The sequence below is a fragment of the Salmo salar genome, chromosome ssa22 (genome assembly GCF_905237065.1).
Source record: "Salmo salar chromosome ssa22, Ssal_v3.1, whole genome shotgun sequence".
NCBI classification, from domain to species: domain Eukaryota; kingdom Metazoa; phylum Chordata; class Actinopteri; order Salmoniformes; family Salmonidae; genus Salmo; species Salmo salar.
This window is the reverse complement of record NC_059463.1, coordinates 59,112,839-59,128,958: the sequence shown is the minus strand read 5'-3', so window position 1 is coordinate 59,128,958 and position 16,120 is coordinate 59,112,839. Positions and strand designations below refer to the sequence as shown.

Sequence of the window (16,120 nt, the reverse complement as noted above, 5' to 3'; positions counted from 1 at the left end):
GCATTTGCTATGAATGCCAGGCTTTGTTTTTCACTATGAGCAGACGAATACACAGGAAGTCGAAACTTTCCCGATTCTACCAGTGAAATTAAAATTCTCCTCGTTCTAGCTTGTGGTTTGGATAATGTTGATGTTAATGACCAAAAACATAATGTTGCTAATATAGTAATGACTATATATCGTGGCAGAAATTCCCCTTTAAGGAATGTGTGTGTTGCCTAGACGAACTCAGCACAACAGGTCGGTTGTTTGTATGCTGCCTGAACCCCTGTCTGTATCCCAAATGCCCCCCCCTATATAGTGCACTCCTTTTGACCAGAGCCTCATGGACACTGGTCCAAAGTAGTGCACTATAAAGGGATTAGGGTGCCATTTGGGATACACAACACTGACATCAATTCATAAATCAATGGCCTCTAGCTCTTTACGTTCGACTTTCCTTCCTTCTCTTGACATTTCCCTGGTGATCAAGTGGCTAGGATTCGGCAAAATAGTCACTTGTACCCCGCAAATTCCTTTAATTCTCATCATTCCCTTGACACGGCCATTCATCCGCTCTTTAGGTTCGACGTTCCTTCCCAACACCCCTGAACCAAGGTAAAAATGATTTTTTGACCTATTTATAACTACTAAATAACTGTGTTTTGAGCAAAATATTATGATATATCTGTAACATTTCTCTACTTGTAGGTCATTGATCTTTACAATATTGATTATTTCCACTTTGTTCAACTAGTTTTGTAAAAAAGTTGAATCCACCTGTTTGGAAAAACACATTTTTTGAAGTCATCAGAATACATAGTAAAACTTTATTTGAGTGTTCATTCTGTTTTTAAAGCAAGAACTTGACATTAAATGTAATAACAGTTTATGACGATTTGTCACTTTTGCTACTGTAGTGACCACATGTTACGGAAACATGCAGTTATGATGGTTGACATGTTCCTTATTACACACGAAGCACTGAAACCAATGCGAATATCCATGCAGTCTACAAAAAACCCTCTATAGATCTATCCAGGTCTCGAATAGATTGTTTGCCAACAATTGCTCAACAACGACAACAAATACCCAGAATAAAACCTCACACTCTCTGAGTCGGTGAGCTATAGACGATATTTTCCCTCTTTTTTGTTCAGCCTGGTTATCTTTCCTTTGGTCTTGGTGACTCCGTCCCCCTCCCTTTTACCCCCTGTGCTGGGTAGCGTGAGTTTACAATGGTGTGTTGGTTACGGTTACCTCGTGGCTTCTGTCCAACCGGAGGCGTTAGGAGATCACATCGCGCGCATGACCCACCCGGCAGCGCAGTTCCTATCCAGCGCGAGCCTGGTACGAGATATCTACCGTAGTCGGATAAACCGGAATCTTCCTTTATATAGACGGAGACAAAACAAAAAACAACCACATTCAACTAACGGCGGTAAAAAAAAAAAAACATCCAGAACTTCCTTTTTTCTTCTTCTCTCCTTCTGCTCGCGTCTTCTTGTTAGAATCTAAAGCCACTGAGCGGTTCACCATATAACCTACAGTGTGTCGGTGAGTATATTGGCTTATTTCTTTCATCCGCTAGACGAAGGGGGAAGGCTGGGGTCGATACGAATCATGATTTTTTTATCATCACTTGTAAGAGTTGAATGATGTGTCGTTTTGCGCTCGTTACTTTGTCACACGTACATTCAATTGTGTCATGCTGTTCCTAATTGGAGAGAAGATTGTTGCATTGAGGGACCTCATGATTGACGACACAGCTCTATTTTATCATTTAAATGTCCTTTATTATAAACTATATGCAGATCTACCATTCCAGTGTTTTACTTGCTATATTGTAATTACTTCGCCACCATGGCCTATTTATTGCCTTTACCTCCCTTATCTCACCTCATTTGCTCACATTGTATATAGACTTATTTTTCTACTGTATTATTGACTGTATGTTTGTTTTACTCCATGTGTAACTCTGTGTTGTTGTATGTTGTCGAACTGCTGTGCTTTATCTTGGCCAGGTCGCAATTGTAAATGAGAACTTGTTCTCAAATTGCCTACCTGGTTAAATAAAGGTGAAATAAAAAATAAATAAAATATCATACAAATTTTGTAACAGGGCTTAAGTTGAGGTTCTTGTAGGTTGTGGAGACCCCCCATGTAACTGCATGTCACACAAATCTCTAGTGTAATTTCCTGTGATTGTAGTCGAAGACTCCCAGTCACCAAGTGTCATCCTAAAGTGGTGGAACTCTACTCTACTCTACTCTACTCTACTCTACTCTACTCTACTCTACTCTACTCTACTATAACTCTACTATAACTCTACTCTACTCTACTCTACTCTACTATAACTCTACTCTACTCTACTCTACTATAACTCTACTCTACTCTACTCTACTATAACTCTACTCTACTCTACTCTACTATAACTCTACCTCTACTCTACTCTACTCTACTCTACTCTAACTCTACTCTACTCTACTCTAACTCTACTCTACTTAACTCTACTCTAACTCTACTCTACTCTACTATACCTCTACTCTACTCTACTCTAACTCTACTCTACTCTAACTCTACTCTACTCAAACTCTACACTACTCTACTCTACTCAAACTCTACTATACCTCTACTCTACTCTACTCTAACTCTACTCTACTCTACACTACTCTACTCTACTCAAACTCTACTATACCTCTACTCTACTCTACTCTACTATACCTCTACTCTACTCTACTCTAACTCTACTCTACTCTAACTCTACTCTACTCAAACTCTACACTACTCTACTCTACTCAAACTTTACTATACCTCTACTCTACTCTAACTCTACTCTACACTACTCTACTCTACTCAAACTCTACTCTACTCTACTCTACTCTAACTCTACTCTACTCAAACTCTACTATACCTCTACTCTACTCTACTCTAACTCTACTCTACACTACTCTACTCTAACTCTACTCTACACTACTCTACTCTACTCAAACTCTACTATACCTCTACTCTACTCTACTCTACTCTACTCTACTCTACTCTACTCTAACTCTACTCTACTCTACTCTAACTCTACTCTATCTCTACTCTACTCTAACTCTACTCTAACTCTACTCTAACTCTACTCTACTCTAACTCTACTCTACTCTAACTCTACTCTAACTCTACTCTAACTCTAACTCTACTCTACTCTACTCTAACTCTACTCTACTCTACTCTAACTCTACTCTAACTCTAACTCTACTCTACTCTACACTAACTCTACTCTACTCTACTCTACCTCTACTCTACTGTAACTCTACTCTAACTCTACACTACTCTACTCTACTCTACTCTACTCTACTCTAACTCTACTCTACTCTACTCTAACTCTACTCCAACTCTACTCTACTCCTCTCCACTCTAACTCTACTCTACTCTACTCTACTCTACTCTACCTTTACTCTACTCTACCTTTACTCTACTCTAACTCTACTCTACCTCGACTCTAACTCTACTCTACTCTACCTCTACTCCAGCTCTACTCTACCTCTACTGTACTCTAACTCTACTGTACTCTACTCTAACTCTACTCTACTCTACCTTTACTCTACTCTAAGCCTACTCTACTCTAACTCTACTCTAACTCTACTCTACTCTACCTTTACTCTACTCTAACTCTACTCTAACTCTACTCTAACTCTACTCTAACTCTACTGTACCTCTACTCTAACTCTACTCTAACTCTACTCCAGCTCTACTCTACCTCTACTGTACTCTACTCTAACTCTACTCTAACTCTACTCTAACTCTACTCTACTCTAACTCTACTGTACTCTACTCTAACTCTACTCTAACTCTACTCTAACTCTACTCCAACTCTACTCTTCTCTAACTCTACTCTAACTCTACTGTACTCTAACTCTACTCTACTCTACCTTTACTCTACTCTAAGTCTACTCTACTCTAACTCTACTCTAACTCTACTCTAAGTCTACTCTACTCCAACTCTACTCTACTCTAACTCTACTGTACTCTAACTCTACTCTACTCTACCTTTACTCTACTCTAAGTCTACTCTACTCTAACTCTACTCTAAGTCTACTCTACTCTACTCTATTCTAACACTACTCTAACTCTACTCTACTCTAACTCAACTCTACTCTAACTCTACTCCAACTCTACTCTACTCTGCTCTACTTTACTCTAACTGCTCTACTCTAATCTATCTCTACTCTAAATACTCTACTCTTCTCTAACTCTACTCTAACTCTACTCTAACTCTGCTCTACTTTACTCTAACTGCTCTACTCTAATCTATCTCTACTCTAACTACTCTACTCTACTCTACTCTATCTCTACTCTACTCTACTCTACTCTACTCTAACTCTACTCTACTCTAACTGCTCTACTCTACTCTAACTCTACTATAACTACTCTACTCTACTCTAACACTACTATAACTCTACTATAACTCTACTATAACTACTATAACTGTGCTATAACTCTACTATAACTACTATAACTCTACTATAACTCTACTATAACTCTACTCTACTCTACTATAACTACTATAACTCTACTACAACTACTATAACTCTACTATAACTCTACTATAACTCTACTCGAACTCTACTCTAACTACTCTACCTCTACTCTATTCTATTCTAACTGTACTCTAGCTCTACTCTAACTCTGCTCTACTCCACTCTCCTCTAACTCTACTCTAACTCTACTCCATTCTACTCTACTCTACTCTAACTCTACTCTAACTCTACTCTCCTTTACTCTACCCTGTCCCCGGCCGCCTCTCTCAGCTGCCCCATCATCAACATGCTTCAAAATCTAAATATCACTGTATAGCCTTAAACCAGAGGTTTAATCTAATTGAAGGAGTGTAATTGATTAGTTTCATTTCAGGCTGTTGCAACGCCATGACAGGCGAGAAGAAAGTCTCGGTAATTAATGGCAAACCAGAGGACGCCCTGGACTTCGAGTCAGCCAACGACAAGAAGCCGGTCAACGAGAGGGGCCACTGGAACAACAAGATTGAGTTTGTCCTGTCGGTGGCCGGAGAGATCATAGGGCTGGGAAACGTGTGGCGCTTCCCCTACCTGTGTTACAAGAATGGAGGAGGTAAGATATTCTACTGTATTATAGCAAATTTGACTGGGACTGGAACCTGGGTCCAAGCGACTATCAACCCAACATCTAAGCCATTACGTGACGGTCGCCTTACCTGTGTTATAAGAATGGAGGAGGTAAGACATTGATTCAACCATCTTGTAGATAATTCGGAGAGTGAGCGCTACACCTTAGCTGTTCATCCAAGAGATCATAGGGTTGTTATAACAATATAGGAGGCCAGATATTCCCCTACCTCTGTTATAACAATATAGGAGGTCAGATATTCCCCTACCTCTGTTATAACAATATAGGAGGTCAGATATTCCCCTACCTCTGTTATAACAATATAGGAGGTCAGATATTCCCTTACCTCTGATATAATAATAGAGGAGGTCAGATATTCCCCTACCTCTGTTATAACTATGGAGGAGGTCAGATATTCCCCTACCTCTGTTATAACAACAGAGGAGGTCAGATATTCCCCTACCTCTGTTATAACAATATAGGAGGCCAGATATTCCCCTACCTCTGATATAACAACAGAGGAGGTCAGATATTCCCCTACCTCTGATATAACAACAGATGAGGCCAGATATTCCCCTACCTCTGATATAACAACAGAGGAGGTCAGATATTCCCCTACCTCTGTTATAACAATATAGGAGGCCAGATATTCCCCTACCTCTGATATAACAACAGAGGAGGCCAGATATTCCCCTACCTCTGATATAACAACAGAGGAGGTCAGATATTCCCCTACCTCTGTTATAACAACAGAGGAGGCCAGATATTCCCCTACCTCTGTTATAACAATAGAGGAGGAGGTAAGATAATTAATTGTGTTGACACAACTTCCAATAGATTTATACCTAACTGTGTTATAACAATGACATGTGGTTAATATGTGAACACTTCTACTCCATCAGGTGTTGTGTTAAATTTACTGTAATATGTGAATCTAGTGGTTAATATGTGAACACCACTACTCCTACAGGTGTTGGGTTAAAGTTACTGTAATATGTGAATCTAGTGGTTAATATGTGAACACCACTACTCCTACAGGTGTTGGGTTAAAGTTACTGTAATATGTTAATCTGGTGGTTAATATGTGAACACCACTACTCCTACAGGTGTTGGGTTATAGTTACTGTAATATGTTAATCTGGTGGTTAATATGTGAACAAGCGTTTCGCTACACCGTCAATAGCATCTGCTAAACATGTGTATGTGACCAATAACATTTGATTTGATTTGAACACCACTAGTCCTTCTTTATTAAAGAAAGATACCCTCCCAATCTGTCTCTTTTGTGTTCCTAATGAAACGTACTGTAAAAACAGAATCTTCTAGTACTTTCAATATATAATCTTCATTCAAATGGATTTTTTCTTACTCCAAGGACTTGGCCTTTTCTATGTCCGGGAAACTGGGCCCCATAATGTGTTATTATTAAGAACCGTTGTTTTAACACTAGTCAACGTGTGTGTGTGTGTGTTTTCCAGGTGCGTTCTTCGTACCATATATAATCTTCTTTATATGTTGTGGTATCCCGGTCTTCTTCCTGGAGACAGCTCTGGGACAGTTCACCAGCGAAGGAGGCATCACATGTTGGAGGAAATGCTGCCCGCTCTTTGAAGGTAATAATGTCTTATTTTATTTTTCTTCTTATTTTCGATTATGTATTAATACATAATAAATATATAATGTAATTAATGTCGTTAAATAATTATATTTTGGTTATATTATTAAACACTAAAGTCAACTATTGGGTAAATATTCCCTTCATAATAATAATAACAACGAAATAAACAATCACCCTCTCGATTACAATCACAGTTAAGTACTAGCTAAGTACTTATCCTGTCCTGGTGATTGTGCTCACTGTATATGTTTATCTATCTTATGACCTTATGTCTTTAATAAAAGTAATGATTGATGTTATTTATCCAACATAGTGAGAAAGGAAGTCAAATATTGTTTTTATGTATATCCTATCCATCCCATGCCGGTTTATTCTCTCTGTGTTTTCTTCCAATGAATTTCCACACCTTTATGTTCTGTGTGTCTGTGTTTGTTTAAACCTTACCGAGAATTTTTCTCTCTCTGAACAGCTCATAGGAGTCTATCTCCTGTTTCTGTAGTGAGACAGTTTGATGTACAAGAACACCCCCTGGCCAGGACACTAGTCTATCACCTGTTTCTGTAGTGAGACAGCTTGATGTACCAGTACACCCCCTGGACAGGACACGAGTCTATCTCCTGTTTCTGTAGTGAGACAGTTTGATGTACCGGTACACCGCCTGGACAGGACACTAGTCTATTTTCTGTAGTGTTAGGCAGCTTGATATACAGTGCCTTCAGAAAGTGTTACAGCCTGAATTCAAAATAATGTTCCTCTCTCACCCATCTACACATAATATATAGTACAGGCTTCCTTCTTTTCACTCTGTCATTTCGGTCAGTATTGTGGAGTAACTACTATGTTGTTGATCCATCCTCAGTTTTCTCCTATCACAGCCATTAAACTCTGTAACTGTTTTAAAAGTCACCATTGGCCTCATGGTGAAACCCCTGAGTGGTTTCCTTCCTCTCCAGCAACTGAGTTAGGAAGGACGACTGTATCTTTGTAGGGACTGGGTGTATTGATACACCATCCAAAGCCTAATATATAACTTAACCACGCTCAAATGAATATTCAACTTCTGTTTTTCTACAAATAGGTGACCTTCTTTGCGAGGCATTGAAAAACCTCCCTGGTCTTTGTGGTTGAATCTGTGCTTGAAATTCACAACTCGATTGAGGGACTTTACAAATAATTGTATGTGTTGAGGTAGAGAGATGAGGTAGTCATTCAAAAATCATGTTAATCACTATTATTGAACACAGAATGAGTCCATGCAATTCATGATGTCATTAGTTAAGCACATTTTTACTCCTGAACTTATTTAGGCTTGCCATAACAAAGTGGTTGAATACTAATTGACTCAAGACATTTCAGCTTTTAAATTTTTTTTAAATTAATTTGGAAAAAATTCTACAAAAAAAATTCCACTTTGACATTACGGGGTATTGTGTGTAGATCAGTGACAGGAAATTCTCAATTTAACACATTTTAATTTCCGGATGTAACAAAACAAAATGTGTACGTGGGGGAAAAAAAGAGTGGAATCAATACTTTCTGTAGGCAAGATTATTTTCCATTTAAGAGGTATTAGAAGAAGACAGAAATTAATATTATCAATTGAACAAAATCTATTGCAGGATAAATCAATTTTAAGAGTTTTCATTGCTGGATTAGGCTATATCTTTACATTAAAAACCAAAGTATGTCAGATTAAACAGAGATTCCAATTCATTTAATACCCCCTCTTGACTTAAGAATCTGACTTTGAAACATGGAAGTATTTTAGATTAGCAGAAAGTATAACCCAAAAACGAAGTCTTTATTAGCCTACTCTGTTGTTCATGTTTTGTGTTGCCATGGACAACTGATAGGGCTCATTGCTTAGAGTTGATAAATAAAACCTGTTCTCGGAATGGCGTGCTTTGAGCACTACCGAAAAGTGTTATTTGCACGTGGAAAATGTATACCATATATGATGCGTTTGCTGTAGGCCTATTGTTTACCTTTTTTGTTGGTTGACACTTTGATGTCTCGATAATTTGCAGCTGTATCTCAGTACTAGAGGTGTCATTACAGCCACCCTGGTTCAAATCCAGGCTGTATCACAACCGGCCGTGATTGGCAGTCCCATAGGGCGGCGCACAATTGGGCCAGCCGTCGTCCGATGTAGGCCTGTCATTGTAAAATAAGAATTTGTTCTTAACTGACTTGCCTGGTTAAAAAAAAAAAAAAGGTTCAAATTTAAGAAAATAAATATCAAAAGAGTTTGAGCATGTGTCCATTAGGCCTAAGGATTATTGTTGTTGTTGAATAAGCCTTGAATACAGTGAGCAATAAAAGCCCCACTCGTGGTTCTTACATTTTTAGTCATTTAGCAGACGCTCTTATCCAGAGCAACTTACAGTACAGAATGCATACATTTCATACATTTTTTCCCCGTACTGGTCCCCCGTGGGAATCGAACCCACAACCCTGGTGTTGCAAACACCATGCTCTACCATCTGAGCTACAGGTATGGAGTACATTAACCATGGAGGAGTTCAGGAGGGTTCTAGTCCATTTCAACTGGAGGGGGGGGGCCAAGCTGGGGCCAGTTGTACTGTTAGATGGGGCCAGTTACATTAGACGTTGTTGTCATGTCGTTTGGCATGTGGTTTTGATACTGTTGTGTTCCGTCTAAAGCCGTCCCTCTAGAAAATGTGTGGGTTAAATTAGTGTTCCGCGTTGCCACTGTCTAATAACGGATGTAAAAAAAAAAAAGAACGATAGCAAAAATGAGTTATGTCAAAATTCTTTCATACTCCACATTTAGGGGGGGCGACAAGGGGGTCCAAAATTGTTGTCACAGGGGGCACTGCCCCACCCCCCAGAACCACTAGTGTCTCCCTCAAAATGTATATTCCATAGGCTGGGATCCCGCGCTTATGCAGCTGTTGCAAGAGTGCATTATACACCGGTTGTCCACTGGTGTCAAAAACAATGATTGATAAGCAGCTTAAACTTCTTAAATTCAACCATTATTGGGTTAAATCATTAAATTTAAATAAATAAATTAGGCCCTAATCTATGGATTTCACATGACTGGGCAGGGAAGCAGCCATGAGTGGGCTGGGAGGGCATTGGCCCACCCACAGGGGAGCCAGGCCCACCCACAGGGGAGCCAGGCCCAGCCAATCAGAATTAGTTTTCCCCCACAAAAGTACTTTAGACAGACAGAAATACTCCACAGAGTCAGTCCAGCACACACACAACACACCTACACACCTACACGCACACACACACACACACGCAGATAATCCACAACAACCACAATCCGTAAGGCGCAAATAGCTAAATGAGATGGCAGCAGTGTGATTCACATCAATGCGCTATGTAGATATCAATAATAAGTGATATCCGTATCGCCGTAGACTACACCACTGCTGTCATCCTTTACCTCCAAGCCTTTATTTAAATTGGATGTTTAATCTCTGAATGCCGACAGCAGTCGCACCATTGGAAGACATAGCTTGGACTGTAGCCTATAAAAGCCCATTCCTGCTCTTTTCTGGTCTCTGATTGGTGGTCATCATTTGGTGTATCATCATTAGTGGTCTCTGATTGGTGGTCATCATTTGGTGTATCATCATTAGTGGTCTCTGATTGGTGGTCATCATTTGGTGTATCATCATTAGTGGTCTCTGATTGGTGGTCATCATTTGGTGTATCATCATTAGTGGTCTCTGATTGGTGGTCATCATTTGGTGTATCATCATTAGTGGTCTCTGATTGGTGGTCATCATTTGGTGTGTCATCATTAGTGGTCTCTGATTGGTGGTCATCATTTGGTGTGTCATCATTAGTGGTCTCTGATTGGTGGTCATCATTTGGTGTGTCATCATTAGTGGTCTCTGATTGGTGGTCATAATTTGGTGTATCATCATTAGTGGTCTCTGATTGGTGGTCATCATTTGGTGTGTCATCATTAGTGGTCTCTGATTGGTGGTCATCATTTGGTGTGTCATCATTAGTGGTCTCTGATTGGTGGTCATCATTTGGTGTGTCATCATTAGTGGTCTCTGATTGGTGGTCATCATTTGGTGTGTCATCATTAGTGGTCTCTGATTGGTGGTCATCATTTATTGTGTCATCGTAGTGGTCTCTGATTGGTGGTCATCATTTGGTGTGTCATCGTAGTGGTCTCTGATTGGTGGTCATCATTTGGTGTGTCATCATTAGTGGTCTTTTGTTCTTAACTGACTTGCCTAGTTAAATAAAGGTTAAATAAAAATAAAAATATATTTTTTAAAATTACTCGACCACCCAATCTTCCGACGAGCACTCTAGCCATAAGGCCACTGAGATGGTCATTGGTCTGTCTGTTTCATGCCTATGTATTCTCTGTGTTTCCATTCCTATGTATTCTCTGTGTTTCCATTCCTATGTAATCTCTCTGTATGTCCATGCCTATGTAATCTCTCTGTTTGTCCATGCTTATGTAATCTCTCTGTATGTTCTGCAGGTATTGGCTATGCGACCCAGGTGATCGTGGCCCATTTGAATGTGTATTATGTGGTTATCCTGTCCTGGGCTATCTTCTACCTGTTCAACTGCTTTACCACGGAGCTACCCTGGGCCTCGTGTGATCACTACTGGAACACAGGTGAGAACACACCTGTTCAGGTGAGACCCATAATGCATCCTGCTTCACCTGGGTCCTAGTTATTAAAAGAAAAATAAGAAAGTTTAATAGTTTATTCTATTCTAGTCTATTCTATTCTATTCTAGACTTACCATCTACCTCCACGTTGTTCAATACTGAATATGTTCACTGTCGGTTTCCTTGTAGAGAACTGTGTGGATTTCCAGAGGAACGGCACCAATTTCACCTTCAACCCCAACGCCACCTCACCTGTCGTAGAGTTCTGGGAGTGAGTACATTGTTTTATAATATATACATACTGTATGTATAGTATCAGCATCCAGGCTGTATCACAACCGGTCGTGATTGGGAGTCCCATAGGACGGCGCATAATTGGCCCAGCGTCGTCCGGGTTTGGCCGGTGTAGTGCCGTCATTGTAAGTAAGAATTTGTCCTTAACCGACTTGCCTAGTTAAATAAAGGTTACATAAAAAAAATTACAAATTAAAATTATATTTATATTGATACTGCACGTATAGCTGAACTATACTATACTATATAGCTGAACTATACTATACTATATAGCTGAACTATACTATACTATACTATATAGCTGTACTATACTATACTGTACTGTATAGCTGAACTATACTATATAGCTGAACTATACTATACTGTACTGTATAGCTGAACTATACTATACTATATAGCTGAACTATACTATATAGCTGAACTATACTATACTATATAGCTGTACTATACTATACTATATAGCTGAACTATACTATACTATATAGCTGTACTATACTATACAATACTATATAGATGTACTATACTATACTATATAGCTGAACTATACTATACTATACTATACTGTATAGCTGTACTATACTATATTATACTATATAGCTGTACTATACTATACTATATAGCTGAACGATACTATACTGTATAGCTGAACTATACTATACTGTATAGCTGTACTATACTATACTATATAGCTGAACTATACTATACTATATAGCTGTACTATACTATACTATACTATATAGCTATACTATACTATACTATATAGCTGTACTATACTATACTATATAGCTGACCTATACTATACTATATAGCCGTACTATACTATACTATACTATACTATATAGCTGAACTATACTATACTATACTATATAGCTGTACTATACTATATAGCAGAACTATACTGTACTGTACTGTGCTGTATAGCTGTACTATACTATAATATATAGCTGAACTATACTACACTATATGACTGAACTATACTGTACTATATAGCTGAACTATACTATACTATATAGCTGTACTATACTATATTATATAGCTGTACTATACTATACTATATAGCTGTACTATACTATACTATATAGCTGTACTATACTATACTGTATGGCTGAACTATACTATACTATACTGTACTATACTGTACTATACTGCATGGCTGAACTATACTATACTATATAGCTGAACTATACTATACTGTATAGCTATACTATACTATACTGTATGTATGCTGCTGACTAACTATACCATACTGTATGGCTGAACTATACTACACTATATACCTGTACTATACTATACTATACTATACTATATAGCTGTACTATACTATATAGCTGAGCTATACTATATAGCTGAGCTATACTATATAGCTGAACTATACTGTACTATATAGCTGAACTATACTGTACTATATAGCTGAACTATACTATACTATATAGCTGAACTATACTATACTATATAGCTGAACTATACTATACTATATAGCTGTACTATACTATACTGTACTGTATAGCTGAACTATACTATACTATATAGCTGTACTATACTATACTGTATAGCTGTACTATACTATACAATACTATATAGATGTACTATACTATATAGCTGAACTATACTATACTATACTATATAGCTGTACTATACTATACTATACTATACTATACTATACTATATAGCTGTACTATACTATACTATATAGCTGAACTATACTATACTGTATAGCTGTACTATACTATACAATACTATATAGATGTACTATACTATACTATATAGCTGAACTATACTATACTATACTATATAGCTGTACTATACTATACTATACTATACTATACCATACTATACAGCTATACTATACTATACTATACTATAGAGCTGTACTATACTATACTATATAGCTGTACTATACTATACTATACTATATAGCTGAACTATACTATACTGTATAGCTGAACTATACTATACTGTATAGCTGTACTATACTACACTATATGGCTGAACTATACTGTACTATATAGCTGAACTATACTATACTATATAGCTGTACTATACTATATTATATAGCTGTACTATACTATACTATATAGCTGTACTATACTATACTATATAGCTGTACTATACTATACTGTATGGCTGAACTATACTATACTATACTATACTGTACTATACTGTACTATACTGCATGGCTGAACTATACTATACTATATAGCTGAACTATACTATACTGTATAGCTATACTATACTATACTGTATGTATGCTGCTGACTAACTATACCATACTGTATGGCTGAACTATACTATACTATATACCTGTACTATACTATACTATATAATACTATATAGCTGTACTATACTATATAGCTGAGCTATACTATATAGCTGAACTATACTGTACTATATAGCTGAACTATACTGTACTATATAGCTGAACTATACTGTACTATATAGCTGAACTATACTATACTATATAGCTGAACTATACTATACTATATAGCTGAACTATACTATACTATATAGCTGTATTATACTATACTGTACTGTATAGCTGAACTATACTATACTATACTATACTATATAACTGAACTATACTATATAGCTTAACTATACTATGCTATATAGCTGTACTATACTATACTATATAGCTGAACTATACTATACTATATAGCTGTACTATACTATACTGTATAGCTGTACTATACTATACAATACTATATAGATGTACTATACTATATAGCTGAACTATACTATACTATACTATATAGCTGTACTATACTATACTATACTATACTATATAGCTGTACTATACTATACTATATAGCTGAACTATACTATACTGTATAGCTGTACTATACTATAAAATACTATATAGATGTACTATACTATACTATATAGCTGAACTATACTATACTATACTATATAGCTGTACTATACTATACTATACTATACTATACTATACTATATAGCTATACTATACTATACTATACTATATAGCTGTACTATACTATACTATATAGCTGTACTATACTATACTATATAGCTGAACTATACTATACTATACTATGCTATATAGCCGTACTATACTATACTATACTATATAGCTGAACAGTACCATACTATACTATATAGCTGTACTATACTATATAGCAGAACTATACTGTACTGTACTGTATAGCTGTACTATACTATAATATATATCTGAACTATACTACACTATATGGCTGAACTATACTGTACTATATAGCTGAACTATACTATACTATATAGCTGTACTATACTATATTATATAGCTGTACTATACTATACTATATAGCTGTACTATACTATACTGTATGGCTGAACTATACTATACTATTCTATACTATACTATACTGTACTGTACTATACTGCATGGCTGAACTATACTATACTATATAGCTGAACTATACTATACTGTATAGCTATACTATACTATACTATACTATACTGTATGTATGCTGCTGACTAACTATACCATACTGTATGGCTGAACTATACTATACTATATACCTGTACTATACTATACTATACTATACTATATAGCTGTACTATACTATATAGCTGAACTATACTATACTATATAGCTGAACTATACTGTACTATATAGCTGAACTATACTGTACTATATAGCTGAACTATACTGTACTATATAGCTGAATTATACTGTACTATATAGCTGAACTACACCGTACTGTATGGCTGAACTATACTGTACTATATAGCTGAACTATACTATATAGCTGAACTATACTATACTATATAGCTGTACTATACTTTACTATATAGCTGTACTATACTATACTATATAGCTGTACTGTACTATACTTTACTATATAGCTGTACTATACTATACTATACTATATAGCTGTACTGTACTATACTATATAGCTGAACTATGCTATACTATACTATATAGCTGTTCTGTACTATACTATATAGCTGTACTATACTATACTATACTATATAGCTGTACTATACTATACTGTATAGCTGAACTATGCTGTACTATATAGCTGAACTATACTATACTATATAGCTGAACTATACTGTACTATATAGCTGTACTACACCATACTATATAGCTGTACTACACCATACTGTATGGCTGAACTATACTGTACTATATAGCTGAACTATACTGTACTATATAGCTGAACTACACCATACTGTATGGCTGAACCATACTGTACTATATAGCTGAACTACACCATACTGTATGGCTGACTAACTACACCATACTGTATGGCTGACTAACTACACCATACTGTATGACTGAACTATACTGTACTATATAGCTGAACTATACTGTACTATATAGCTGTACTACACCATACTGTGTGGCTGAACTACTCTTCCTGGGGTTTATTATGGCTCCCAATTAGTTCCTGCCAAGGCAGCAGCTACTCTTCCTGGGGTTTATTATGGATCCCCATTAGTTCCTGCCAAGGCAGCAGCTACTCTTCCTGGGGTTT

General features: G+C 36.9%; 1 protein-coding gene across 2 annotated transcripts in view; it reads left to right on the top strand.

The window, feature by feature from the left end:
- The first annotated feature begins 381 nt into the window (after nt 1-381).
- The window catches only part of slc6a11b (solute carrier family 6 member 11b), a 79,254-nt gene continuing 63,515 nt past the window's right edge, over nt 382-16,120 (top strand). Inside the window, exons 1-5 of one of the 2 annotated variants that reach the window (XM_014168361.2) lie at nt 382-597; nt 4,879-5,094; nt 6,588-6,722; nt 11,211-11,351; nt 11,538-11,619. In XM_014168361.2, the coding sequence (XP_014023836.1) occupies nt 4,893-5,094; nt 6,588-6,722; nt 11,211-11,351; nt 11,538-11,619 (560 nt within the window). In that variant the 5' untranslated portion in view covers nt 382-597; nt 4,879-4,892. Of the gene's footprint in view, nt 598-1,229; nt 1,537-4,878; nt 5,095-6,587; nt 6,723-11,210; nt 11,352-11,537; nt 11,620-16,120 lie in introns of those variants that run through there. The other variant, XM_014168360.2, reaches the window with a different exon arrangement.